The sequence below is a fragment of the Bipolaris maydis genome (assembly GCF_028858645.1).
Source record: "Bipolaris maydis strain C4 unplaced genomic scaffold PSV08scaffold_8, whole genome shotgun sequence".
In the NCBI taxonomy this organism is placed as follows: Eukaryota; Fungi; Ascomycota; class Dothideomycetes; order Pleosporales; family Pleosporaceae; genus Bipolaris; species Bipolaris maydis.
Window position 1 is genome coordinate 997,912 of NW_027093864.1, and position 24,161 is coordinate 1,022,072.

General features: G+C 51.8%; 8 protein-coding genes across 8 annotated transcripts; 5 read left to right on the forward strand and 3 right to left on the reverse strand.

The window, feature by feature from the left end:
• The first annotated feature begins 177 nt into the window (after nucleotides 1–177).
• PSV08DRAFT_304029 (pyridoxal phosphate-dependent transferase) lies at nucleotides 178–1,808 on the forward strand. The gene is made up of 4 exons (XM_014223221.1): nucleotides 178–363; nucleotides 416–549; nucleotides 598–1,007; nucleotides 1,076–1,808. The coding sequence occupies exons 1-4, from the start codon at nucleotides 254–256 to the stop codon at nucleotides 1,604–1,606; spliced, it is 1,185 nt and encodes a 394-aa protein (XP_014078696.1). The 5' UTR covers nucleotides 178–253; the 3' UTR covers nucleotides 1,607–1,808.
• A 1,352-nt stretch (nucleotides 1,809–3,160) lies between these two features.
• PSV08DRAFT_362842 (glycoside hydrolase) lies at nucleotides 3,161–4,865 on the forward strand (the record flags this gene model as incomplete). The annotated part of the gene is made up of 2 exons (XM_014223222.1): nucleotides 3,161–3,370; nucleotides 3,423–4,865. 2 exons carry the CDS (start codon nucleotides 3,161–3,163, stop codon nucleotides 4,863–4,865), a joined length of 1,653 nt encoding a protein of 550 aa, XP_014078697.1.
• Nucleotides 4,866–5,484: 619 nt separating this feature from the next.
• On the forward strand, nucleotides 5,485–7,263 carry PSV08DRAFT_391664 (uncharacterized protein; the record flags this gene model as incomplete). Its single annotated transcript, XM_066093521.1, has 3 exons — nucleotides 5,485–5,554; nucleotides 5,610–6,650; nucleotides 6,704–7,263. The coding sequence occupies 3 exons, from the start codon at nucleotides 5,485–5,487 to the stop codon at nucleotides 7,261–7,263; spliced, it is 1,671 nt and encodes a 556-aa protein (XP_065949022.1).
• Nucleotides 7,264–7,379: 116 nt separating this feature from the next.
• On the reverse strand, nucleotides 7,380–9,349 carry PSV08DRAFT_402427 (major facilitator superfamily domain-containing protein). The gene is made up of 2 exons (XM_014223224.1): nucleotides 9,047–9,349; nucleotides 7,380–8,986 (listed from the first exon to the last, which is right to left on the reverse strand). Exons 1-2 carry the CDS (start codon nucleotides 9,211–9,213, stop codon nucleotides 7,678–7,680), a joined length of 1,476 nt encoding a protein of 491 aa, XP_014078699.1. The 5' UTR covers nucleotides 9,214–9,349; the 3' UTR covers nucleotides 7,380–7,677.
• Nucleotides 9,350–13,126: 3,777 nt separating this feature from the next.
• PSV08DRAFT_248064 (Clr5 domain-containing protein) lies at nucleotides 13,127–14,276 on the forward strand (the record flags this gene model as incomplete). The annotated part of the gene is made up of 3 exons (XM_066092364.1): nucleotides 13,127–13,290; nucleotides 13,343–13,560; nucleotides 13,609–14,276. 3 exons carry the CDS (start codon nucleotides 13,127–13,129, stop codon nucleotides 14,274–14,276), a joined length of 1,050 nt encoding a protein of 349 aa, XP_065949023.1.
• An 812-nt stretch (nucleotides 14,277–15,088) lies between these two features.
• On the reverse strand, nucleotides 15,089–15,949 carry PSV08DRAFT_402428 (uncharacterized protein). Its single transcript, XM_014223229.2, has one exon. It carries the CDS (start codon nucleotides 15,794–15,796, stop codon nucleotides 15,209–15,211), a length of 588 nt encoding a protein of 195 aa, XP_014078704.1. The 5' UTR covers nucleotides 15,797–15,949; the 3' UTR covers nucleotides 15,089–15,208.
• A 777-nt stretch (nucleotides 15,950–16,726) lies between these two features.
• On the reverse strand, nucleotides 16,727–21,497 carry PSV08DRAFT_391668 (uncharacterized protein; the record flags this gene model as incomplete). Its single annotated transcript, XM_066093522.1, has 3 exons — nucleotides 16,727–19,645; nucleotides 19,695–21,035; nucleotides 21,095–21,497. The coding sequence occupies 3 exons, from the start codon at nucleotides 21,495–21,497 to the stop codon at nucleotides 17,079–17,081; spliced, it is 4,311 nt and encodes a 1,436-aa protein (XP_065949024.1). The 3' UTR covers nucleotides 16,727–17,078.
• A 545-nt stretch (nucleotides 21,498–22,042) lies between these two features.
• On the forward strand, nucleotides 22,043–23,900 carry PSV08DRAFT_224615 (uncharacterized protein). The gene has a single exon (XM_014223231.1). The coding sequence runs from the start codon at nucleotides 22,144–22,146 to the stop codon at nucleotides 23,848–23,850; it is 1,707 nt and encodes a 568-aa protein (XP_014078706.1). The 5' UTR covers nucleotides 22,043–22,143; the 3' UTR covers nucleotides 23,851–23,900.
• The last annotated feature ends 261 nt before the right edge of the window (nucleotides 23,901–24,161 follow it).

Consider the following 24,161-nt stretch of genomic DNA (forward strand, 5'->3'; position numbering starts at 1 on the left):
GAAATTTCATTGCATATCATGTGGTTGGGGAAGATACATCTCGTGGATGTTTTCAAGCTACGTGGGGCAGGAGTGGCACTGCGTAACGTAGCACCTGCTTCATCGAGGAAAAACCCCGCATTATCTACGTAGGGCGCACGGCTAGTATAGGTATACTCTAGTTCCACTTCAAACATCAAACTTCCTGATAAACTTCCTTCCCGTTGTCTCCAGACTCTTTTTTTTTTCCTTCTGTGCTACCAATCTTTTCACAATGACTTTTGACATTTCCAAAGCGCGGTCGCGCTTCCCGGCTCTTCAGCAAGACCAAGTTTTTCTTGATAACGCGGGGGGCAGTCAGACGCTGGACCAAGTGATTGACTCGTGAGTATACCGCATATCTAGAAACAGCACGTTTAACTAAGTTCTATGAAAGCATATCACAGTATCTCAGCAAGACGAATGTGCAGCTTGGTGCTTCATACCACACCGGCACACAGTCCAACACAAAGTACGAGGAAGGCTACCAGGCTGCTGCAAAGTACGTCAATGCAGGCCGCGATGAAATAGGTAACACCTTTGGGGTCTTGTGCGCATTCTTTGTCTAACTGTCAAAAGTCCTCGGCTCATCTACCACTCAATTGTTTGTCAATCTTGGCTCTACGCTACAGTTCCCCGCGGGATCGGAAATCATTCTATCAAAGATGGAGCATGAGACTAACGTAAAGGCGTGGCTTCTCATGGCCGAACGTCTTGGGCTTACTGTGAAGTGGTGGGCGTCTAGCAAAGAAGATGGACTCAAGCTCACAGCAGAGAACCTGAAGCCACTCCTGAGCGACAAAGTCAAGTTTGTTGCTTGCACACATGTCAGCAACATTTTGGGTACGATACATGACGTCAAGTCGATTGCAGATGCAGTACATGAAGTCGGTGCTTTGTTCTGCGTGGATGGCGTAAGTTATGCGCCCCACCGTGCGGTTGACGTGAAGGCTTTTGGGGTAGACTTTTATGCATTCAGCTGGTACAAGGTATGTCAGGGTCATCATTCCTTCTTCAACTTTTTTGCCTCACCGGCATGTGCTGATGAGAGCCTCAGGTCTATGGCCCTCACATCGCCGTACTTTACGCTAGCGAATCGGGACAAAAGGCCATGAAACCCATGGCACACTACTTCAATCCCACAAAGACGCTTGAGGACAAGATTGGGTTTGCTGGTTCAAACTACGAATGTGTTCAGTCCATTCCACAAATCACGTCGTACCTTTCTGGTGCCTTCCCTGCCATTACAGAACACGAGGGAAAACTGCAAACCATCCTCCTCGACTTTCTCAATTCGCGCCCTGATATCACGGTTCTGGGCTCAACGTCGACGGACAGTAAAGTCAGGGTTCCGACTATTTCGTTTGTAGTCAAAGGCATGAACAGTAAGCAAGTTGTGGCTGAAGCCGAAAAAATCAGCAACTACGGCTTTCGATGGGGACACTTTTATTCGAAGAGATTGTGCGATGAAATCCTCGAGATAGACCCTGATGGCTATGTTACGAGAGTCAGTATGGTACATTACAATACGGAGGAAGAGATCAAAGGACTGGTCGAGGTTTTGAAGAAGGTTCTTCCAAAGGTTTGAGGATGCCGTGGAACCATGAATGTTACGCGTGTCTGTCACTCGGGTACAAGCGCAACTGAACATTGGGCCGATGCTGTCCTGGGATTCCAAGCCGTGTTTCGTTTCAGCCACGTTAAGGTGATTTGCCGGGCTTCTAGACGAGTCTAGTTGATAGTGTTATAGCGAGATTACGCCGCGACTTTAAGCCTCCACTGCATTTGCCGTCCGAGCCGTTTCCAGGGTCCAGTAGAGAGTTGCAACATGCTGGAATCGGACATGACTGAATACTAGATCCTGCATCCATCGCTTCATGCTTTGTCCTTCTCTTTGGATTTCGAGTCCGGATAAATCCTCGTACCAACCGCCCTAACAAGCCCAAATGTCTTAACGCTAACTAGAGAAATATAGTTAGAACAGAAAACGGTCCCAATGATTAACGTGTTCTGAAACAGCTGACAGTGCTTACTAGCGTGAGAATAAGCATCTGCTCAAGCACGTTACTAATACTAGGGTTCGACATCAGACAACATGTCAGCCCCAACACTGACAAGTCCATCTGCTGCCTCTTTTACACATGCATGCATCCTGCTAGGACCCCGCCATGTGGGCATGTTGCGCCTGTACCACTTGATTAAGCTTTCTTTATTACTTGGCATCAACTGCTTCATTTGCATGACGGACCATGCAAACCATTCGCAAAACACCTTGCGCACGTTCACGAAGATGGGCCCAGCTACTATGCATAAACCCCAAATGAAACTGAAACAGAGTAATCCCCCAACGAGGAAGAGAGAAAATAAAAGGCGCAAGCAAATTCTTGCGATAAGCCACAATCATCTATTTTCTTTTTCTTTCTCTTTGCGCACAGCGTGAGCGCGCACCAAAAAAAAGTGTATCCGGAGCTAGAGAGATGTCATGAAACATTGAAATTGCGCAGTCGACCAAGGCCAAGGCCCGTAATTGGCGACAGACGTCCGAGCGGCCAAGCTTATTTCCATTGCTCTCGACTCCTTGTTTCAACCCCGCATGACAAGGCGGCGGCGGCGGCGAGCGAACAAGCACAAGCGACGGCCCACGGATCTTTTCTAGTAACCAAATCTATCTGATCTGCATAGCGCCCCTCCCCCTTCCCCTCCTTCCAACGGAATTGATGATCTGACGATGATGCGGGTCCCTCTTACCATAGCCGGCGGTAATGAAAAGCAAATTGGTGCTTTTCCCGTCGCGCTACGGAAGAATTCAGGGCCGCACCGCACCAATACCGAGCCTGCGCAGACTCGAGCATTGAACCCCATACGTGGAGACAAGCCCTGGCGCCCCGTGCTTTCTTTTAATTCTTTGATTTCGGGAGTTTGGGATCGGGTGGTAGTGCGTGCGTCCGGCACCGATTACATAGTGCTACTTCAGCACTAAATATGCTGCTCATGTGGAGAAATTTGGAGCAAGGGAAACGGGGGTCCTGGACTTTGTACTTGATAAAGCTGGCGCCAGGTCCCGTTTGATGTCATTTGCTTCTTCGACATCAGGCGAAGTGGATTGCCTTTTTTTCCCCTCTCGATTCCCCCCATAGACACCATGCGCGTTTCTACTGTTTCTTCGTTGTCGTTGCTCTTGGCGGGCTTGTCGGTTGCGGGCCCGGTGTCGGACAAGCGTGGGCTGTCGAGCCGCGCGACGACGTTTAACAACCCTGTTATATACCAAGATTATCCTGATCTTGATGTTTTCAGAGTCGGGGATGTGTTCTATTACTCATCATCGACCTTTGCGTTCAGTCCAGGAGCTCCCGTAGGCATTGAGTTGTAGAAAGTTTTGAATCATGTCGTTAACTTTTATGCAGGTGCTCAAGTCGTACGACCTGGTGAACTGGACGCCCGTCACTCACAGCGTACCAAAATTGAACTTTGGCTCTCCATATGACCTGCCAAACCCAACTACTCGGTCCTACGTCAAGGGTATCTGGGCGAGTTCGCTGCGGTACCGCAAGTCGAGCGACAAGTTCATTTGGATGGGCTGCGTTCAATCGACAGGCCAGACATATATCTGGACTGCCCCCGGTCAGAACGCCGCTGCCAACAACGGCGAGGTATCGAGCTGGAACTGGACCGCCGCAGGTACCATTCCCAAGTGCTACTACGACAACGGCATCTTCATCGATGACGACGACACCATGTACGTCGCGTACGGCAACCCTGCCGTTCGAGTTGCCCAACTCAACAAAGACGGCACCGCCGAAGTAAAGAACCAAGAGGTGTACCGCGATCCCAATGGCCTTACTCTCGAGGGCTCTCGCATGTACAAGATCAACGGCACGTACTACATTTTCTCCACCAAGCCCGCCGACGAAGAATGGGTCCTGAAATCCAAGAGCCCCTGGGGTCCCTACGAAGCCCGCCTCCTCGTCGACAGCATCTCCGGCCCCCTTTCCAACGCCGGCCACGCCCACCAAGGCGGTGTCGTCGACACCAAAGACGGAAAATGGTACTACGTCGCCTTCCTCGACTCGTACCCCGCGGGCCGCATCCCCGTCGTCGCTCCCCTTACCTTCGACAGCAACGGCTGGCCTTCAGTGGTCAAGGTTAACAACGCCTGGGGCGCCTCGTACCCGAGCCCTGTGACCACCAGCAAGACGGTCCCCCCACTCACCGGCACCGACAGTTTCACCGGTTCCTCTCTAAGCGCAGACTGGGAATGGAACCACAACCCCGACACCACCAAGTTCAGCCTGCTCGGCGGCGCGGGCGGTCTCAAGCTCTCCACCGCAACCGTCACAAACGACCTCTACGGCGCCCGCAACACCCTCACCCACCGCATCATCGGCCCCAAGTCCTCCGGCACCTTCCGCCTCGACATCAGCAAGATGGCCAGCGGCGACCGCGCGGGTGCTGTCCTCTTCCGCGACACAGCCGCCTACATCGGCATCCACAAGAGCGGCTCCACAGCCTCCCTCGTCATGGTCAACGGCCTCGCACTTAACTCCGACGGCTCCACCCAATCCACCGGCAGCGTCGTCGCCACGGGCCCAGCCATTCCTGCTGGTTCCACCGACTTGTACCTCAGGATCCAGGCCGATATCACACCCGCCTTTGGAACAAACACCCAGCGCCAGGCCACGTTTTGGTATAGTACCGACGGCACGTCGTACAAGCAGCTCGGACCCTCGTTTGGCCTCGCCAATACCTGGCAGTTTTTCACCGGTTACAGGTATGGTGTGTTTAACTTTGCGACGTCGGCGCTGGGCGGCAGTGTGACGGTGAAGAGTTTTCAGATGCAGAATATTTAAGTCTTGGGTTGTTATTGTTCGTCTGTAAATACTTTTTTTGAGGGGGGCGGAAGAGGGATGGAAGGACGAGTGCAAGTGAAGTTTGAGGATTTTTGTTGTAAATATTATTTATATTCGTGTGAGAACTATAGTCTGGGATGTTGACGTGGTTTTGAAATATAGTTTATGGCGCCATTAGCGCACGAACACTGCTGACACCTAATTAGCCTGGACGTTGCTCATATCTGGTGATTGATTTCTATATTGTATGCTGTAGTTCATATTGTGTCTAGCACCTTCAATGGTTGTTTTTTTTCTTCATTGCTCCCTCGACTACTTACACGGGGATAGTTTGCTGCTCTTCGCCACAATATGTGATGCGATTCAGCTGATTGCACAACATCTTGAAATCCATCTGACATGTCAAACTTATGATTCCTGAGGTCACAGAAGGCTACTTTTACACAACTGAGATTGAAAAAAAAAGATCCGTCTCTACTACAGGATCATTTGCACCAACCAGCATCTTCCCATCAGCATTACTTAGGATCAAAACTAACCCTTTTGGGTGCTAGCCCTAGCTGTTATCTCCGCTTCGCATACGCACCTCGGCATATGGTTCCATCAACTACCATCACCCATGATTCCCACGACCCAACAATCCCCAAATCAAGTTGTTGGAAAACACGTTCCGGAACAAGCGTCCAAGAGTGAGTACTTTCAGGAACAGTCCTACGGCATTCATCGGCTAACGTGGCATCACAGGCAGCAGAATGAAGTCGCTTTGTGATCTGCCAAATGAAATATTGTTACAAATCTTTTCTTGTGTAGATCTGCATCGCGAGATACGTATCCTAGGCTACATACCCGATGAGCCGTTGCCTTCTTGCCCAGATTATCAAGTGCTTAAAGATTTTCGCCTCTACAACTCCTGGCTGCTAAACGTTGCTTTGACATGCAAACGATTTGCAGCTTTAATTCCAGAGGTAGCATTGCGTACGATCGTACTGGATGTATATACACGATATGTGCAGCCCGAGCGTCCTCGACTTTGTTGGTCAGCACCATTTGCTCTCCTTCTTCAATTCAAGGAGAAACCGGATCTCATTCGACACATCAAACAACTTCGTATTCATCTTCCATATACCGATGAGCCCGACAGGTATCAGTGCGACAATGAGGGAATGGGCTCAATGCTAGCTTCATTACGTGTACCCAATGCTTGGAAGGTCAAACTTTTCAAGGATATCACAACTAGCTTTGGTCGAGGACCATTTAATGTCCTATTGTCAGTACTAGAGTTGGATGTGTTGTGCGTCTCCGAACCACACAATGAACCAAAACTCGAATGGGCAGAACAGCTCTCAGTCGCGCCCTTCACTCCCCCGATCATCCGCTCGCTGAGGTACCTTAGGATGGAAAGCGTACTACCCCCCGCCATTCAAGCAGTGGAGGTCTTTCGAAAGCTAAATACAGTTGATTTGAGCATCGCACTTTGCGGCCAATCACCGTTTGACATCGTATCAGCCTCAGAAAAATTTCTTGCAAACACCGCAGTGAACAACATCAAGCGTCTGCGTCTTAACTTCGAAGTCAGAACAATCGGAGTGTGGAGCAGTGCGAGGCGAACCTGTATGTCGAATGTGGTCAAAGGCTTCCAAAATCTGGAGAGTCTCACATACTATGCCGAATCGTCGGTAGCGAAGAATCCCTATCGTAGTCTTCGCAGTTTCCCCGCTTATCAAGCCAACATCCAAATATATCCAGAGGTTTCACTGTCTCCTGAATTGATCGAAGGTTACTGGGGTAATGCCACTTTCTCTCCTGAATTTAATCAACACTGCTAACCATCACAAAAGACCAAACGATATACGAGGCACGCACAACTGTCACTGACTACCAATGCCTTGTGGATAACCTCGTGCACCTACGCCCGTCTCTGAAACACTTGCAACTTCCAGGCGGCTTTTGGACGCTACCTGGCGCGGCTCGCAAGCCGATCCCGCGTTTCGATCAGTTCACACAGCTTCGAAAGTTGATTGTGCCTCAAGCAGCCCTCATCTCCATTAAGCTGGATAACATGCGGGTTGATACCGTCTCCCAGGGCGACTTTGAACTTTTTGCTTCAGAGGTGCTACCAGTGTCACTACGGCATCTCACGATTTTCGATCTCGATGAGACATTCTTGAGGTGCAAATGGCTGCAGCGATTGTTCAGTGAGCACAAGAGCCACGACCAATGGCCGGAGTTCAGAACCTTGAAGCTATTGATGGGGCCGACGTTCTCCGACGAAATGCTGGAAGCGCTTCTGGCAAGGCGAGTCAGTGCCGAGTTTTGGACGGTGGTCGATGAAGCCGGGTTTGACGTCATTGTTGGGAGGGACGACTTGGATCCTTCGTTGCTTCCCGACTTACGGTAGTGGTCAACGCATACTTACAAGGAATCGCAATTTTCTAGCATCTCTGAAAAGGCATATATAATTTACTATTAGGAATGTTTTTTTTTTCACGAGCTAGGATCCTTTGATCAAGCAAGAAAACCTGTAATTGAGTCTTTCCCTGACACCACTTGATTGAAAATTCACATGATTGTGAAGATTGGAACATGGATAGTCTAGGATTATTCAGTGAATTCATACATGTACATATGGACATCTATAGAGCAAAAACACAGTCATGTGGAAATTCGAGTTATACCAGCAGAAACGCCGCGCTCATCATAATCATCAATTCTCATAGGTATCGTCTAAGTTTCCGAACAAACAAGAAAAAAAAAACAAAATCTCAAAACAGCAAAAAGCTTTCCAGAGCCTCTATTCTATTAATCCGCAACTTTAGGCCTTAGTCTCAAAAGTGCGAGCCTCGAGGTCCTTCTCGACCGAAATGGAGTCTGAATCGGGAATAGCCTGCTCGGTACCGACGTGAGACTCAGTGTAAGCATCGAGCTCCTTGCCCTTGGCAATGTTGAGGTACAGAGGGTAAGACCAGGCGATGGCGAAGAAGCCAAGGGGGACACACATGGCCTTTCGGGTTCCGATGAGATCAGCGACGTTTCCGAGGACGACGGGGCCGACGGCGCCACCGCAGACGGAGGAGACGAGGAAGGAGGCACCGCGCTTGGTGTGGCGACCGAGACCGCGGAGGGTGAGGGCGAAGATGATGGGGAAGATGCAGGACTCGAAGAAGAGGACGAGGTTGAGCATGCTGATACCGCCCCAGTTGGTCGTGGTGGCGCTGCCGGTGTCGGTGCCGATGGCGGCGGAGATGAAGATCATGATGAAGGTCTGGAAGGCGAGCAGCACGTAGCGCGGCTTACCGCCAAAGTACATGATACCGGCAGCGGCGAAGCGACCGATAGCGAAGAGAGATTGGGCAATGGCGTAGAAGTTGGCGCCCTTGTGGTGGCTCTCGGTGGTGCTGAGTTGGGGCGATGCCTCGGCGAAGTAGTTGATGTAGTAGGCTGCGCATCCGACTTGACCGGCAACGTATGAGAACTGGGCAAAGGTTCCCCAGAAGAGAGTGTACTGCTTTCTGAGCGGCTTGTCGACGTAGCCGTTGCTGACGGTGGTCTCTTCCTGCTCGGCCATGTCGCTGTCCGTGACTTCGGGGATGTACTTTCCAGCAAAGAAGAAGATGAGAGCGAGGGTGGCAACGAAAGCGGCAATGGCAAGGTACACGTATTGGACGGCCTCGAGGGACTTGCCATCCTCTCCGACGTTCTTGAAGATGACCTGGGCAGCGAGGACGGGCGCAACGACGGAGCCAACAGCCTGGACGGACTGAGACAGCTCAAGACGGAACTCGGACCACTTGGGGGGACCGCAGACGGCAATGTATGGGTTGGCGCTGACTTCAAGAGTCGACAGACCAGATCCGGCAATGAACATGGCTCCGCAGAAACCACCGAATGATCGCTTCACGGCCGCAGGCCAGAACATGAGCGCACCGACGCAGTAGATGCTGAGACCGAGGATGAAGGTCCATCGGTAGCCGAACTTGCGCAGGAACCATCCAGAGTACGTCAGAGGACCGATGAAGTAGGCTCCAAAGTACGCGGCCTGGAGTCCCGAAGACTCTCCCTGGGAGATGTTGAGGGCGACCTGGAAGCGCGAGTTCAAGACATCGAGGAGTCCGTATGCGAAACTGGTCAAAAATGTGTTAATTCATGTCTGGCATGCAAATGGTATTGGATGTATTGCTTACCCCCAGCAGAAGAAGAGCGAAGTGACCAAGGCGACGGGAAGGATGGATTGACGAGCAGTGAGGGCCGATGCTCCAGTGAGAGCACGGTTGTCCACTGATCCGCGGCGCACCTCAGCAACCTCAGTGGCAGCAGGCTCTTGAGAGTCCTTTTTACCAAAGAGACCCATGATTGCGGGGTGGGAGGAAAGATAAAGATAAAGTCAAAGATTGACAATCCGGGGGTGGTGGTTCCCACACAAAGGCAAAGGAGGATCCCGAGATAGATGGGTCGAGAGAGTTGAAGACTCAAGATCTGGTGATGATGATTTCCTATTCAAGGGGCATTCGAATATATATACACTGCGTATTGTGCTCGATGCCACCAAGTGGTTGAGGTCGCGACATGGAGCTGGTGCCATCCAGACTTGTTAGTTCCCCACTAGTCCATCGGTAGTTCGACGCAGCCCTTGGGGGATAGCAACCTGGGTGTTGGGGTAAAGCAGGCCCTAGTTCTGTTCTATGCCCTGCTGCTAATGCATTGCCCCGTATGCTAACGCCCCCAGTCTCCGCAAATTTTCATCAGATGGAGGTTGTGGTAGGCTGGGTGGCTGTTAGGGCCCGCGCCATCCCTCCGAAAGTGCTGCCGATTGATGTCGGATGATGTAGAGAGCCAGCCAATCGTGTGCGTTCAGAGGCGGCGCTAGAAGGGCGTGTGTGGGTGTGCTCCACTTATTCTTGAGCCGCATCATTGATCAGACATTTCTTCTCCGTATGGGGCTCAATAGCTCTCTCCACGTTGCCAACCCCATGGAGAGAGGCCTAGCGTTTAAAAATTGGGACGCGCAACTGTGGAGTCAGCCCCTCTATCTGAAGCTCTAGCCACGCTCTTTGCTAACATTAAGCAGGTGTCTTGTCTACACCCTGCTGCTGATCTCTACTCTCTGCGTGACGTGCGGGGTTTGCCTGTAGAAGACATAAAAGATTGCTGCAAGCAATAGCAATGGAAGCTTGAGAAGCCAATTAGCAAACGAGAAAAACTCCTAGAGGTTCTGTGCTGCGCCATGACCCAGTTGGAGACTCCACGACATGGCTTGTCTAGCGTTGGCGTGCAGCCGGTAGCCTCTGGGCCCTTGGCGCATTCGGCCCTTACACATTGGGCAATGTTGAGGGTCTTGCAGCTGTCCAGGATGTTCTCCCAGGGCCTGGAGCTTAAATTCAGTGAGCCATTGCCGCGTAGCCGCGTATTTCGACGGCTCAGCAACATCGCTGGGTTGAACTGAAGCGCGTATGGAACTTTGTCCCAACATGCGCGAATTTACACCAGATCTACTCCACCTCACACGATTCTGGGGAGCATCCACAGCCTTAGGCGAATATCTTATCGAATCAGACGAGTTGTGGCTTGCATTGTTGTTGATTCAAGGCATGGGGATATACCATTCGCCATGCACCAAAGGAGGAGCATCACGCAAGGCTTCATGCACGGTTGCGCTTGTCGTCACTCCGAAAGCCGGCGAACAATGCTGGAAGCATAGGCTGATTTTCTCCCGGTGTTCTGGCACGTCGCTTGAGGATTCATCCTTCCTGCTCACTGCACCACACGGCAGCTAGGATTGGAGACGGTTAAAGCGGTTGTCTTCGCCACGAGGCTCACGAGATCTGCATGCTAGAGACCCGAAGGTGAGGGCTGACAGCAGTTCGATGCCCTCTTCTAGCGGTCTTCCAATATTCTTCTGTGCATACCGTTTGCGTAGCCTCCCGCCCTCGGCCATATCAGCCATCAATGACGTTGTTGCACTAAACCGCACACGCCGATGCAACCCATGTCAGCGGGAGGTTTGTCGGAGCATCCAAGGCCTGGGCGCTCGGAGGATCGTCACACTGCCCTCGTGCTCGAATGCGAACCAGCTCACTACACCTGATTAGATTAAGTACTCCCGGCTGATAGAAAGTGGGGTAGCGCCTGGGAGGCCCGACGCCAATCAGATAATGTCGTTCATCGGTGACACCAATCAACGCTGTCCACTTCCAAGGTTCTGGGCGGCACGCCTGGATCTTGAGGGCGGCGCCAGCTTAGCTGGCTACCACTAAGCTCAATCGAACTAGGGCTTGGGCGCTATTTGATCAGGGCATATCTCGCCGCAAGTAGCCGACCGAGTGGGCGCAACCTCTCCATCTGGGGAATTCTCGGCTTTCAACAACGTACCTACATACCTGGGGCAAGTGAATGCGGAGAGCCCGAATGCATGCAGGTGAACCCCAAGTGCATCCGAGTCATGCAACCGACTTGTTGGGCTCGAATGAGAATGCGAGGGCTATCGCGAAAATACGGCCTCTATCCTGCCTTGCATGGGAATAGCGTATAGGGTGCAGAGGGTATGTCTTCAGAAACAGCGCAATGCTGGTCTTCTGACATTCAGCTCTTGTCCTCAGTCACTCGTTCTTCATCTTCGATGCCATCTCAGGCTTCCTCGTTGGCTTATTCGTCTGGTATTCTGCCTCTTTTAATACACTCGAGACTTTCCAACAAGAAATGACTTTCACGCCATAATCACAGTGCGGGTGTGTGCTAGTTATCTGGAGATGATTTGGGTTTCTGACTGCACGTTTTTAAAAAGACATGATATTTGTGTACCAGAGTTGGATTCTACCGCCCGAATTCTGGCGTAAAGGCCCTTCACTGGCCGATCCGGGTCGAAGACATTGTCAGGTGGGGATTTTAGCTGGGGTACCACATTTATTAAACCATAACACAGGTATCCTAATAGGAAATCACGGAGGACAGAAATCGCCATATGAAGAAGATGTGGTCTAGGGCTACTTATGAGCCTATATCCGGTCTTACTTCGGCAGACGTCCAATGTCCGACACTCTTCAACGTCCGACGTTCGGCATGTATCAATACCAGAAGCTGTTGCCAAGAGAATGGATTACCAAAAATGGTTACTAACTTCCGATAAATTTCAAAGCAGGAACTTTGTACCAAGAGGAGGAGCACTAAAGCGTCAAGATTGGCGTATGTCAGACCTTTGACATGCGCTTCCGTACACAGCGAGTAGAAAGCGCGCCTTGCACGAATACACAAATATAACACAGTGTATTGTGTATGTAGCATAGGCTTGATACAAATATGGCAAACGTCTTGTACAATTTCTATCCCTGGTACCTTGTCAATATCCTCGTCATGGGAGCATCACGACCGCCGTTACATGCGAGACTCTCGACACGTAAATTACATTGGCTCAATACCCTTCTAGGTTTTCCTTCCCTTCGTCGTCTACCCTCTCCTCAAGTATCTGATATTGCCGTCCATCAAAAGGGAACCCCAAACCCAAGGAGTCTTCGTAAGTCTTCGTGGGAAACTCCAAATCCAGCGGGAGATGGCTATAGCGTGTTGCGCCTCTCGGGAGCAATTTCGCCGCGTCCTTCCAAGTCTACGAGGTCTTGTAAGTTTGACCCCATAACGTCTTTGTGTAGATGTCTTACCGAACGCGTTTTCAGCCCTTGTACGTTTTCCTCGTATCGTTCGACGTATCATAAAACCAAGGGGAATGCAAGTTACCAGAAGAGTGATGAATGCGATGATGGCTTCGACAGTCCATAAAGAGGCCATGTTGAGTGCAAATTGAGAAGTCAGACTGGTCGGCAGAGATGATGATTCAGACAGTTGTAGGAGGCAACTTCATATCAGTTACCACTGAGCTTGGCTATAGCCGACAGAACTCAGGTTTCGTTTCATTGGCCGATATCCCTATTGTCACATGCACTAACCACATCCAGTACCTAAACTCCAAGCGAAAGAGCGGGTTGGGCTCAGGAAGCAAATCAGGTTTTGCTTGATTGGCCAGAGACTTAAGCACCCCCATGCAGGAGGCGCAGCACAGCGGACTTGTGTTACTTGGACCCTCAAACTCAGGTTTTGCATGATTGGTCAACTTGGCGGCTTTGGCGAAGGCCTATACTATATCTACCTCGTCCTGACAGTGTTTTACGCTGCAGCCAAACACCCTCTTTATCAATCTCAATTCTGCACCTTCTCCCTCTGTGATTGCATACTCGCACATTTTGTCTTATTTTGAACAAGTCCACTGACCACCCGCGATGATGAAACAAACACCAAGAGTCCTCGCCGATAAAATCGACAACGCGACTTGGGATCAACACCGCGAGACCATCCACCGCCTCTTCATCCTTCAGAATCGCAAACTGGAAGGGCCTGAAGGCGTGATGCAGGTGATGTCCAAAGTCCATGGCTTCAGTGCCACGTAAGCTATCATGTCGCTATGCTATGCAAGGCTGAGACTGATAACCCTCTAGCAAGCCACAATATGAAGCCCGTTTCCGGTCTTGGAATATTCGGAAGAAGATTACAGAAAGAGAGTGGGTTTCGATTGTTTTGCATGTTCATGCGAGGGCACAGCAAGGCAGAAAAACTCAAGTCATGTTTAACGGTACGGTTCTTGACGAGGACCGGGTTGCGAGGGAAATCAATCGGCGCCTTTCGAGATACAATGGGCATCTGAATAACTTACAAGGTCAGTGTATGAGGCAACCGCTAATACAGAATTTAACCAAGATTGTAGAACTTCCCAAGGTGCCCCCAGGCTTCAAGCTGCAATCCCCGTCAAGTGCTGCCGTCCCGTATGCGGATAATGCCATATCCGATCACAACCCTACAAGCTGCTTAAAAGATCTTGATATCCATACAGCCGTCCTGTATGTATGCGGACTTTGGCTCATAGACCGACATAATCCACAAATGCGTCTTCCTCTATTCACAATAGGTTCATCCGACACAATTTGGAAGCATTTAATTGTACAAGAACGATATGGAAAGCAAAAACAATCGATGCCTTGGAATTATTTCCGCAAGAGTCTGGGTTTCTATCCGTCATGCATGCATGACTATGCCTACGAATATGTTGCAGATGAGCTAGGAAACATGGGTCCTGGACAACATTCTATCAGATGGTTTTTGTCTTTTGAATCATATCAACCATCTTCATTCAAAGACAGATATGACAATGGTTTCGTGTGGGAAATCGACGGTATAGTAATCCTACGCCATAAGAGTTGGCATTGCAATGATTGCTCTAATCACCAATCACCGTCCCCAGTTCTCAACCAGTGCGACCAGTGTGGTTCAGCGGATGGAATATTGTTGGAACAAAAAATCAAACGGCTCGTCCGATTGAAACTCGTCATTCCTGAAGCTCTGTTGAATGTAAAAAAAAGGCGCGCGGGAAATTGATAGGTTCTATTGGCACAAATGGAATTTGGCATGTTGCGACATATGATGGAACGACCTGTATTCACGACGAGGCGTAGAACAGAAATTTTGCGATCGGCCCAGAATATACTAGTCTTATTTTATTCGTATTTTACTACTAAAAGACGAATAGCACTTCTTTCCCCTTTCGCTTGTATCCTTAATATCATGCGAATAAATGAGACAAAATAGTTTTAATCCCCTGAAGAATATCTTTAATGGCATATAACTCTACAGTGGAAAATCACAAGACCTTGCAAGAAATTCTAGTAGGAGAGGGTAAGAATAGTTATTGAAGAGTATAATGTATGAAGGGCATTTTTAGTACAGAAAACTAACAAATCCAGCATTTTTTACTTCGCAAGGGCCTCCTACATGTTCCGTCGTATGCGCCTACATGCGGTAGGTAGCAGAATCTTATTGTGGTACCTGATGTCGGCAGGTGTGGGTATGGTCTGCCATTCATTGACCAGAAAAATAATCTGATACGCAATGCGCCAACCAGATGCAAATGATTAAAATGATAACTCTCGCATTGAACATCTAATCGCACCCACTTCACTCTTCTATCCAACCCCAACACCAATAAGCGCGCGCCAAACCCAACTGCAAAACCGCCCCAGGCACCTCCCAGTACCACGACCCTGAAACACATCTAGAACAAGTCGTGTATCGGCCCGACTCCGATTCAAACACACGAAAAAGGTTGCCCAACGTATCACTGGTAAACAAGGCATCACTCATCATGCACCCGAAAACAAAAAGGAGCAAGGGTGGGTATAAAGCCATGTTAATAATTTCTCTCTCTCTCTCTCTCCTTCCTATCCAGGTATAATATATGTAGTAGTAGTGATACAATCAATCTCTCTCGCTCCCCTATCCATATCCACACTCATACTCCACCAAAAAAAACTCTACTGCAACTGCGTCGCCAACTGGGTAACCTGGTCCTTGAGATCCTGGCTCTCGCTTCCCGCAGCCTCGTTAACCTTATCCCTCAGATGGTCAACCTGGAGACCGGGAGCAGTAGGCGCCCTACCGAGCGCAGTTTCGATCCTCGAAATCTGCATTTGGAGGAAGAACTTGGGAACCTTGATGAGGTTGACCTGGGCGCTGCCTTCGCTGCGCAGACCGGCTTCGGTGGCATGGTACACATTGAGGGCGTCTTGGAAGGCCTCGAGGTTGGATTCGGCGAGGGGGATTGCGGTGTCGAAGAGGCCGAGAGAGAAGGCGAGGGGGCCCTGGCCTGAGGAGGCAAAGTTGATTTGGGAAAAGGTTTGGCCGCCAGAGGTTACGTCGGGGACGTTGTCGATTGTTTTGGCGTTGTTGTTGCACGTGACGCTGCCTTGGATTTGGTCGACTATTGCGCTCGTCTCGGCAGGGAGCTGCTGGTTGCCGATGACGAAGCAGGGCTTGTTTTGGCGCGCGCTCAAATTAGCTGCAGGCAGGGCGCTGGCAAGGCTGCCGAAGAGCGCAAGAGCAGTAAGGGCCTTGGTGTACATCTTTTGGTCTTTGGCAAAAGAAATGTCGTAAAAGATGTTAAATAAAGTATATGGGTTTTTTCGTAAGAACGAAAAATAAAAGAGACTATGGTGTAAAGAATGGAAGCTAAGGCCCTAGCCAGAGGGGGTAGTGTAGCGACTGAATGAAGAGAGCGAGAGAGAGAGAAACGAAGTGACTGTAAAACACTGTAGAAAGTAAGTGATCAGCAATAGCATTACAATGTCCTTATATATAAACGGCTTACAGTCCTATCACGAACATGTCTTTGCCCAGGCGCAAAACGGATAACAAGGCAACATACCCCACAGTGTCCCTGTATCATCCAGGCGGTGACACCACCTCGACGTTTGGCTCGCGACATTTGGGGTTTGAGCAGGCCGGTTACCCACGTCGTCGGTTCGCTTATCAGCCCCCACTATAACCCGATTGTGTACCCTGCCCCGAATACGTTCGGAACACGGTCCAATCACATGGCTTGCTGTGCTTGGATTTCTCGGAAAACAGGCACGCATTTCTGGCATGCGAAACTTGTGTGCCTTGGTGGCTGGATACTTCAGAGGAGAAAGGGGCAGGTAGTAAGGAGTTTGCAGTAGTTGCTCAATGCCGCAAATCCTCATCTGATTTAGCCTGTGTTACTGCTGTGTGAGGTCTGGCAAGAAATCATAAAGAAGGAGGATTGCATGTATGCTCCTGCTTCTGTGGCAAAGCAGATGGTGGCTTAGGGGGGTGGGGGCAGGAAGGAGGTGTGGCTTCATATTCAGTGTGCATGTGTACTACAATGTCGTCCAAAGCGGGGCGAGCACGTGGATCAAGAACTATCCCGCCAGTCCACTAGCATATCCCTACCACTGTGCACCTTTTAAGCATCAATCCACACACTCGCAACCGACCCTGATCATCCATTGCATGCACGGCATATGAGGCGACTAGTCAATTCTGCTCCACTACTACACGGAATCTCCGCCAAAACACTGCAGCGTTCACCCTGGTATCAGTCATGCGCACTATCCTAACTCTCGGTTGGCGTCAATGGGCCATGTGCTCGAGAAAACACCGTTCTCCAAGAGTCCGTCTATACAAGTAACCCGCCCTTGCTGCGTTTTCAGTCCGGTGCCTAAGTACGCCATGCTAGATGTGAAGGTGCATATGAGCCCTTGGAAAAGTATATAAAGTTGACAAAAGAAAGAGAAAAAAAAAGTGTATCCGCTTAAGCGGCGCTAGCATGCTATAAATCCACTTTTGAAATCCAAACGAATGCAACAAGGTATAAAGTTATTCAAGCTAAGCTGCGGTGGTCATGGAACTCTGTGGGGGCCGCTCGACATGCTCAGCAAGGGGGCTCTTGGCTTTTGCGGCATGCTGATCATCAGGCGCTCGTTGACTCGGCGTCGACTCTTCCGCGATATCACTCATGTCTGAAGCTGCGCTGTCCGAGTCGGATTCGTCAATCTTGAATGCCTCACGGAAGTTCGCAGGGGTTATCGTTTGAGATGAGACGTGTCGCTGCTTTGTCGTGTCTGCCGACAGCTTCCGAACGGCGAAGGGGTCGATGTTGTCGCTTCCTGGAGACCATGGAATTGCTGAAGTACCACTAGCAACACTACCATCCCTTTCATCGGCGGATGCTGCCTCAGCTGCTTCTTGGAGCTGCTTCTTGGTCTTCAGTCGCTCTTCTGCTGTCATATTCTGCCAGTCAGAACCAAACTGGATAACAGATGCTTTTTTGCCATGGACAGTGAAGCTGCCCTTGCCACGTGCCAGTCCCTCACTTTCGGTCGTGTCACTGGCAATCGTAGATGCAGAGTCTCTGCTCTTGTGACCACGGCGGTGTGACGAGCTACCACGAGATTCTCGAAGAGTGCGGTGTAAGCTTCTTTTTTGTCTAGTATGTGATCTAGGCGAGCCTGCCAAAGCGGCAAGTGCTTGTTCGTTGTCGGGTTCAATGCCAACCTCTGGTCGAGTTGTGCCAGTTGGTGATACCTCGGGTAGCTTGGAGTCCAACTCTTCCACTTCGCCGGGGGGTGGAGTGGCATATTGCGACCCGTTCTCAGAGTCAGACTCCGAATCCGAATCCGCTGTGCCATCACCTGTGGTCGATATAGAAGGCCGGTGACCAGCGACATAAGACGGCGATCGTGCAGAAGAACTTGCGAATGAACTTCGGCGGTCCGATGTCGTGGGGCTCATTGATATTGGAGCTATGTGGAAGTGGGCAGACGGATCATTAGGACTGGATTGCCGAGATGTCTCTGGTGGCGTCTTGAACGCTTCATCCCCACCAAAATCTGTTTCCCTGGAAGACTTGGTCCCTGGCCGACCCGACAAGCCAGGAGACAATGGGGGCGGCTTGTTTCCGCTGGTAAGTGAGCTAGTTTTCGAGGTCAACCTTGCCAGACTATTGACTTTGGAGCCTCGGTGAGATTGCTGAGGGGAAATCTGTGGCTGCTGGACTTCTGAAGGTCGATCGGTTTGCGCTTGTCTGTCGATGCCCCCTTGTCTTTCATCTTCGAGTTCCTGGGCCAAGATGTCACGGTGGCATTTCATGCGCCAAATCTCAATACGGGTCCACTTCAACTTAGCTGACAAGCGCCCCGCAGCATGTATAATAAGTTCCCTCGTCTTTGGCTGAATAGGCGCAAGAATCTGAAGATGTCTCGCATCTCTCAAGCGTGCTTCCAACTCTTTGATAGCCGAGGTCAGCTTGTCCTCGGATTCGGATATGCGCACCTGCATGAGGTCTTTCCGGGCATTCATCATTTGCTGTGCAAACTGGCTGTCAATCTTTCCACTTTGGACCGTCACCTCGCCAGTGGTTGTCGGTATTGTCCTGGTTGAATGCGAAGACTCTAAACGCCTCATGCCCCTGTTTCTCTGCCCTTCGTACAAGCCACCAATCATGCCTCTGGAGCGAACACCAAGAGTCTCGAATGCGGCAGTATAGTTTAGCACACCTAGCCACTCATTCAAATCCTTCTCGTTATCAGCTAAAAATGTTTCCTCCCCGGCCTTTGAAAACATGACGAAAGCATGCTTATGTTTCTTATAAGTGTTGTCGACCAGTGCAACAGCACCATCCATCGGTATGATGTGATCTTGTTTGAAGTCTGGCAGGGCCGGCTGGAATACTACGGGGCCGGCTTCACCGCGTTTCAGGTGTTGCTCATGTTGGCTCATTAAGCTTCTCGTCCATGTAGAATTGCGAAACAAGGACAAACCCGACCGTGTGAGCACAGCACCCCATTCTTGCCATGGCGAGCGTGCCTTCTTCTTTTTCGTGTCCTTTCGCCACAGGATCCCAACTTTGGTCACGGGCATTTCTACAATTCCAACTGAAGTACCGAGCGGATTTTCCTGGGCTGCTTCTGACATGAAAGCCTCCGGTCTTGATCTGGAAGACACGATCTGGATTACACCGTACCTTGAAAACAGCTTGTAGATGTTCTTAGTATCTAATGTTGCCGCGGTTCCGGTGTAGTTATAGGGGTCGTCCAATTGCATCACGTCTCGAATAGTGGGACGAAGCGCATCGAGCTTACCCTCGAAAATCAAGGTGTACGGATCGATGGGCTCTTTCGCCGCCTTTCTCGCAGGATCGTTCATTGATCCCTTGAGTACAGCTGTCCTTTTGCTTTTCTTCGAAGTGATGTTTTTCAGGTCAACCTCATCGTCAATATGGATAAAAGGGGTGTAGACAATGTTGTCGTAGAAGCAGCCCAAGACATCGGCTGATACGCCTTCACAGGACGAGTTCTTGATGTAGTCTGGCCTCTGCATTTTTCTTTTGTTGTTCTTGTTGAAGACGTCAGTGTGGAGAATGATGATAGAGAAGGATATAAAGTATGCTTTGTCTATGGTGCGTTAGAAGCGTGAACATGTCTCATGGGCAGAGTAGTTTACCTGTGTTGATGTAAATGCCGGGGTTGCACTCGTGATAGCGGTCAGCGAAGCCCTGAAGAACACGGTCAATCTGCTGCGCCTCCCTGGGCAGCTCGACCTGCATGAGCAACTTGCGAATGGCCATGTCAATGGGATCACCGAAGAAAGCAAACTTGCGCATGTAGCTTCGCAACACCGCAAGCAAAAAGGGGTCATCAGTCTTGCTGAGGTAGCTGGCGACAACGCTTTTGTCAAAATTGTTTGCCTCGATTCGTTCCAGATATCTTCCTGGGGTCTCGCCCTCTTCGCGCTCCGGCAGGATCAATGTTTCTCGGCTAATGTTCATTGAGTTCTGATGAGAGGACAGGGCAGAGTTTCCTAAGAAGCCGTGAGCAGATGCGCCATGTCGGGGCGAATGTGGCTCAGAGTTCTGACGAAATCTCGATCCGAGACCAAAAAGATTGCTGAAACTACTTCTTCCAGCAGTCGATATTGAAGTCCTGCCACTGGGACCCCCGGGTGGTGTGGGAGATCCGGCGTCCTCAGATCGCGCGTCTAATGAGCCCATTGTCGATGAGCGTCCTCGGAGCCCTAAGCGAGCAGCACCGTTGTTGTTTCCCGAAGAGTGGGCCGAGCGAGACGATCTGTACGAATCGTTGCGGAGGAGAGTGCCTGAACCGGGTGAGGCCAAATTCAAAGCACCAGCAGCTAGAGCAACTTGCGATGCAAGAGGGATTGGCGGTGTTTGTGCCCCTGAATCCCCATGGTCGACACGGCGCGCAGTCAGCGGCGGACTTCCTGGTGGTGATTGTTGATTCGACGCCGAACTCCTTGCCCCGGTCGAGGCACGTGGGGTGGCAGGTGCGGTGTCGGGAAACTGTGGAGGCTCGACCTTCATGGGAAGGGGGAACAATGATGCCCGTTGCTTCCGGCGGCCAAAGGTGAAGCGGCCGGTAGCCGTCCGTGCCGGGTGGCTGGGTCGTTGGGGATTTTCAAAGGAGACGTGGCCGCCGGAGCTTCCGTCTGACCTGGAGGATTCGGATGCTCTGGTAGCAGGCGGGGCCAAGGAGTTTGTGCTTTCGACTGATTCACGTGGGTCGGCAAGCGCATCTGGAAGGCGCTGCTTGCATGGTAGCGGGTGCTCGTTTTGGTCGTCGTGAACATTGCCATTGCCCTTTCCAAAGCCGAGGGGTCGCCGCTTCCTCTCCATGGACTTGCGCAACGTGGTGGGCTTGTCGGCTAGGCTAGGGTCGAAGGAGCGTCGTCGCAGCGCAAGTTGCTGCATGCGGCTCCTCTTGGGCGTGGGCTTGGCATAGTCTTCGTGGTCCGTCACGGTGGGTGCGGTGGTGATGATGGCGGGCGCTATTACGAGTTCTACGTCAGTACTGGGTATGCGAAGACTGGCGAGTACTGGTACATACTCGCGGGGGTTGCAGGGACAGCAGGGACAGCCGGGACAGGTGGAGCGTTGTCCTGGTCATGGTCATGGCCGGCGGCCTGCTCCTTTGCCCTGGTGGAGAGCTGCGAGTCCGAGGCATGGCGGAAGCGCATTAGACTGAAGCGCCTGGTGTTGGGCGTGTGCTCCTGTACAGGCGGAGAAGGTGGGGAGTCAGCGTGGTGGCCGGTCGAGGGCCGCGCCATGTCGGACGAAGTTGGGCGGTAGCCATCTTCCGAGGCTGCGATGCGAGTCGAGTCGAGGTTGTCGGTGGACTTTGCAAAGTGCGAGTCCTTGTCGGCGCGCCTGAAGAGGCCCGCCGGGTCGAGGGTGCTCCGCCGCTTGAGGTCTCGTTCGCTGCGGTTGGGGCGGAGAGAGCGCAGAGGCATGGCTGCTCGCGCCAACTAGCAGCTCATGAAGGCAGGAATTGCGTCACGATGCGGCACATGGCACAGCAGAGAGGGAGGCAGGCAGGGGGCGTGGCCGTGGCCGTGGACGTGGACGAGTGTTTACGGGGGACGTGTTGGCTTGTGTAGGGGGGTGAGCAGCAGTGCGGTAAGGCTGAGTGAGAGGGAGCGGTGCTGGGATGGGCAGGTCAGAGACTGGGCACGATGGATGCACGCGTAGCCGGGCTGGGGCAGAGGGGCAGCCGACGTCACTGGAGCGGGTTTTTTTCTGGGACTGTAGGTAAGTAAACTGTATAGGGGGGTGTGGACGAAGAGGCGCCAGGCCGGAGGGCATCCGCTGTCTCCAGGCACTGGCGGGCGCACTGGTACTCTTTGTGCAGCGCGCGGTGGAGAGGCCGCCCGCACCAGCCACACACACGCACAAATGCACACGCGCAAGCCACACCCGATCTGCCCTCAGCCACATCTGCCACGTTCTGCCCCGGCATCCCAACCGGCAGCCCGACAGGCCGACGGATGGGCCAGACACTACATCGACACTAGGCCGCTAGACACCCTTCTTTTCTCCGCCCAACGCGACGTCACCCCGAGCACCTCGTAGCCTGGCCAGCGACACTGCTCTCTCGCCATGCGCCGGCCCACGCTTGCTGTGCTGAGCCTGCTGTGCCTCTCGCCCTCCCTGACCCTCGCCGCCCCGCGCGACACCACATCGCCGCTCCAGTACGACACCCAAGGCACCTACGCCTCGGCCCACCACGCGTCCCCGCGACCATGGCGCCGCCTGTCCGACGCCATCATCCGTAGAATATGGGCCCTACCCGCCGACCAGAAGCGCCTACATGGCGACAACCAAACTCCTGCCGTAGCCAATCCATTGGGCTCTGGCCTGGCCGCCCAGTATGGCGACGACATTGTGTTGAGATTCAAGATCCGCACTGCCGACGAGGCTACTGCATTGGCAAAGGCCGCTGACATCCTGTTTCTTGACGTTTGGGAATTTAATCACGACTGGGCCGATGTGCGCATCGCAAAGGACGTCCTGCCTTCCCTCCTCGACCTGCTTCCGCCATCACTCCACCATGCTCACGAGCCACTGCTGCAGCACCTGGGCCTCGCACAGGCAATCTTCAACTCATACCCCTCTTCCGCCTCTGCTCCATCCCACCATGATGACCGTTTTTCCCCGAATCTTCGTCCATCGCCGCGGGCCGGCAAAGGTCATGTCTTCTTCCAGGACTACCAGCCCCTGTCTGTCATCAATCCGTGGATGAGCCTCATGGCCTCCATGTTTACTACCCACGTCCGCCGCATCAATGTCGGCGTCAGCTATCAAGGCCGCGAAATGCCCGCCCTACGCGTCGGTGTGCACCCTACCAACGACGATGAGCCGTCGCAGCCGAGAAAAACCATTCTCATCACAGGCGGTATACATGCCCGCGAGTGGATATCGACTAGCACAGTCAACTACCTCGCCTGGAGCTTCATCAATGCCTACGGAAAGGACCGCGAGATGACGCGACTGTTGGAAGAATTCGACTTTGTATTCGTCCCAACCTTGAACCCAGACGGCTACGTCTTCACGTGGGAGACGGACCGTCTGTGGCGCAAGAATCGCCAGCCTACCAGGCTGCGTTTCTGCAACGGCGTAGACCTCGATCGCAGCTATCCGTACATGTGGGACGGTGAATCGGCACAGTCAAGTCCCTGCAGTGAATCTTTCCCTGGTGATGCACCGTTCGACGGCGTGGAATCCGCACGCTTCGCTGCATGGGCGAGAAATGAGACTGAAAACAACAATGTCGAGTTTGTGGGCTTTCTGGACCTGCACTCATACTCACAACAGATTCTGTATCCGTATAGCTACTCGTGTCATGAAGAGCCACCTGCCATTGAAGACCTTGAAGAACTCGCCATGGGCCTGGCAAAGGCTATCCGCGTCTCCCGCAAAGGTCAGACATACAAAGTGACGTCTGCATGTGAAGGCAATGTGGCATTCTTCAACGAAAAGAAGAAAATCTTTCCGCGCATCGAGTCGGCTGGCGGTAGCGCACTTGATTTCTTCTACCATGAGATGAAGGTAAAGTATTCTTACCAGGTCAAGCTAAGAGACACAGGCAGTTATGGGTTCTTGCTACCAAAGGAGAACATTATCCCAACAGGAGAGGAGATGCTGGATGCGCTTTTGTATTTTGGGCGCTATTTGCTCGGTGAGGTTGGAATTGCTCAGCAAGGCAATGAGGCTAAGATGGCCAAGTCCGAAGAAGACTGGGTTGTTGTATCAAAAGATGGTAATGTCGGTGGCCTTGAGACTGAGTCTGAGATCACGGAGTTGTAATTTACGTTCATGTATTGTAGTACTCAAAGAAAATAGTTTTACGCATCGCACACACCTAATCTTGTAACATGCGCGTATGTTGCGCGAACTCGATGGGGCTCTTTTCGCAAAGCAAAAGCCTGTTACGGTAAACTGCGGGCCATGTGCAATCATCCTTGACCACTTTGAGCCGACGCGTGTCATTGCGCAGCGCTCGTGCAGATGCGGGGATGGTGATGATGACGACCTGCTTGCTTTGGATTCATGGCAGCCGCATGAAACATTGGACACAAGCAAGCCACAGAGCGTTCAAGATGGCGTCCGGGATCCCG

Excerpts from the sequence above, each read along its gene's own strand:
- PSV08DRAFT_304029 (XM_014223221.1), top strand. The coding sequence starts at position 254 with ATGACTTTTGACATTTCCAAAGCGCGGTCGCGCTTCCCGGCTCTTCAG. Across the intron at positions 364-415 it reads CTGGACCAAGTGATTGACTC|CATATCACAGTATCTCAGCA; the intron begins GTGAGTATACCG and ends GTTCTATGAAAG. Across the intron at positions 550-597 it reads TGCAGGCCGCGATGAAATAG|TCCTCGGCTCATCTACCACT; the intron begins GTAACACCTTTG and ends AACTGTCAAAAG.
- PSV08DRAFT_402427 (XM_014223224.1), bottom strand. The coding sequence starts at position 9,213 with ATGGGTCTCTTTGGTAAAAAGGACTCTCAAGAGCCTGCTGCCACTGAG. Across the intron at positions 8,987-9,046 it reads TCGCTCTTCTTCTGCTGGGG|TTTCGCATACGGACTCCTCG; the intron begins GTAAGCAATACA and ends ATTTTTGACCAG.
- PSV08DRAFT_402428 (XM_014223229.2), bottom strand. The coding sequence starts at position 15,796 with ATGTACACCAAGGCCCTTACTGCTCTTGCGCTCTTCGGCAGCCTTGCC.
- PSV08DRAFT_224615 (XM_014223231.1), top strand. The coding sequence starts at position 22,144 with ATGCGCCGGCCCACGCTTGCTGTGCTGAGCCTGCTGTGCCTCTCGCCC.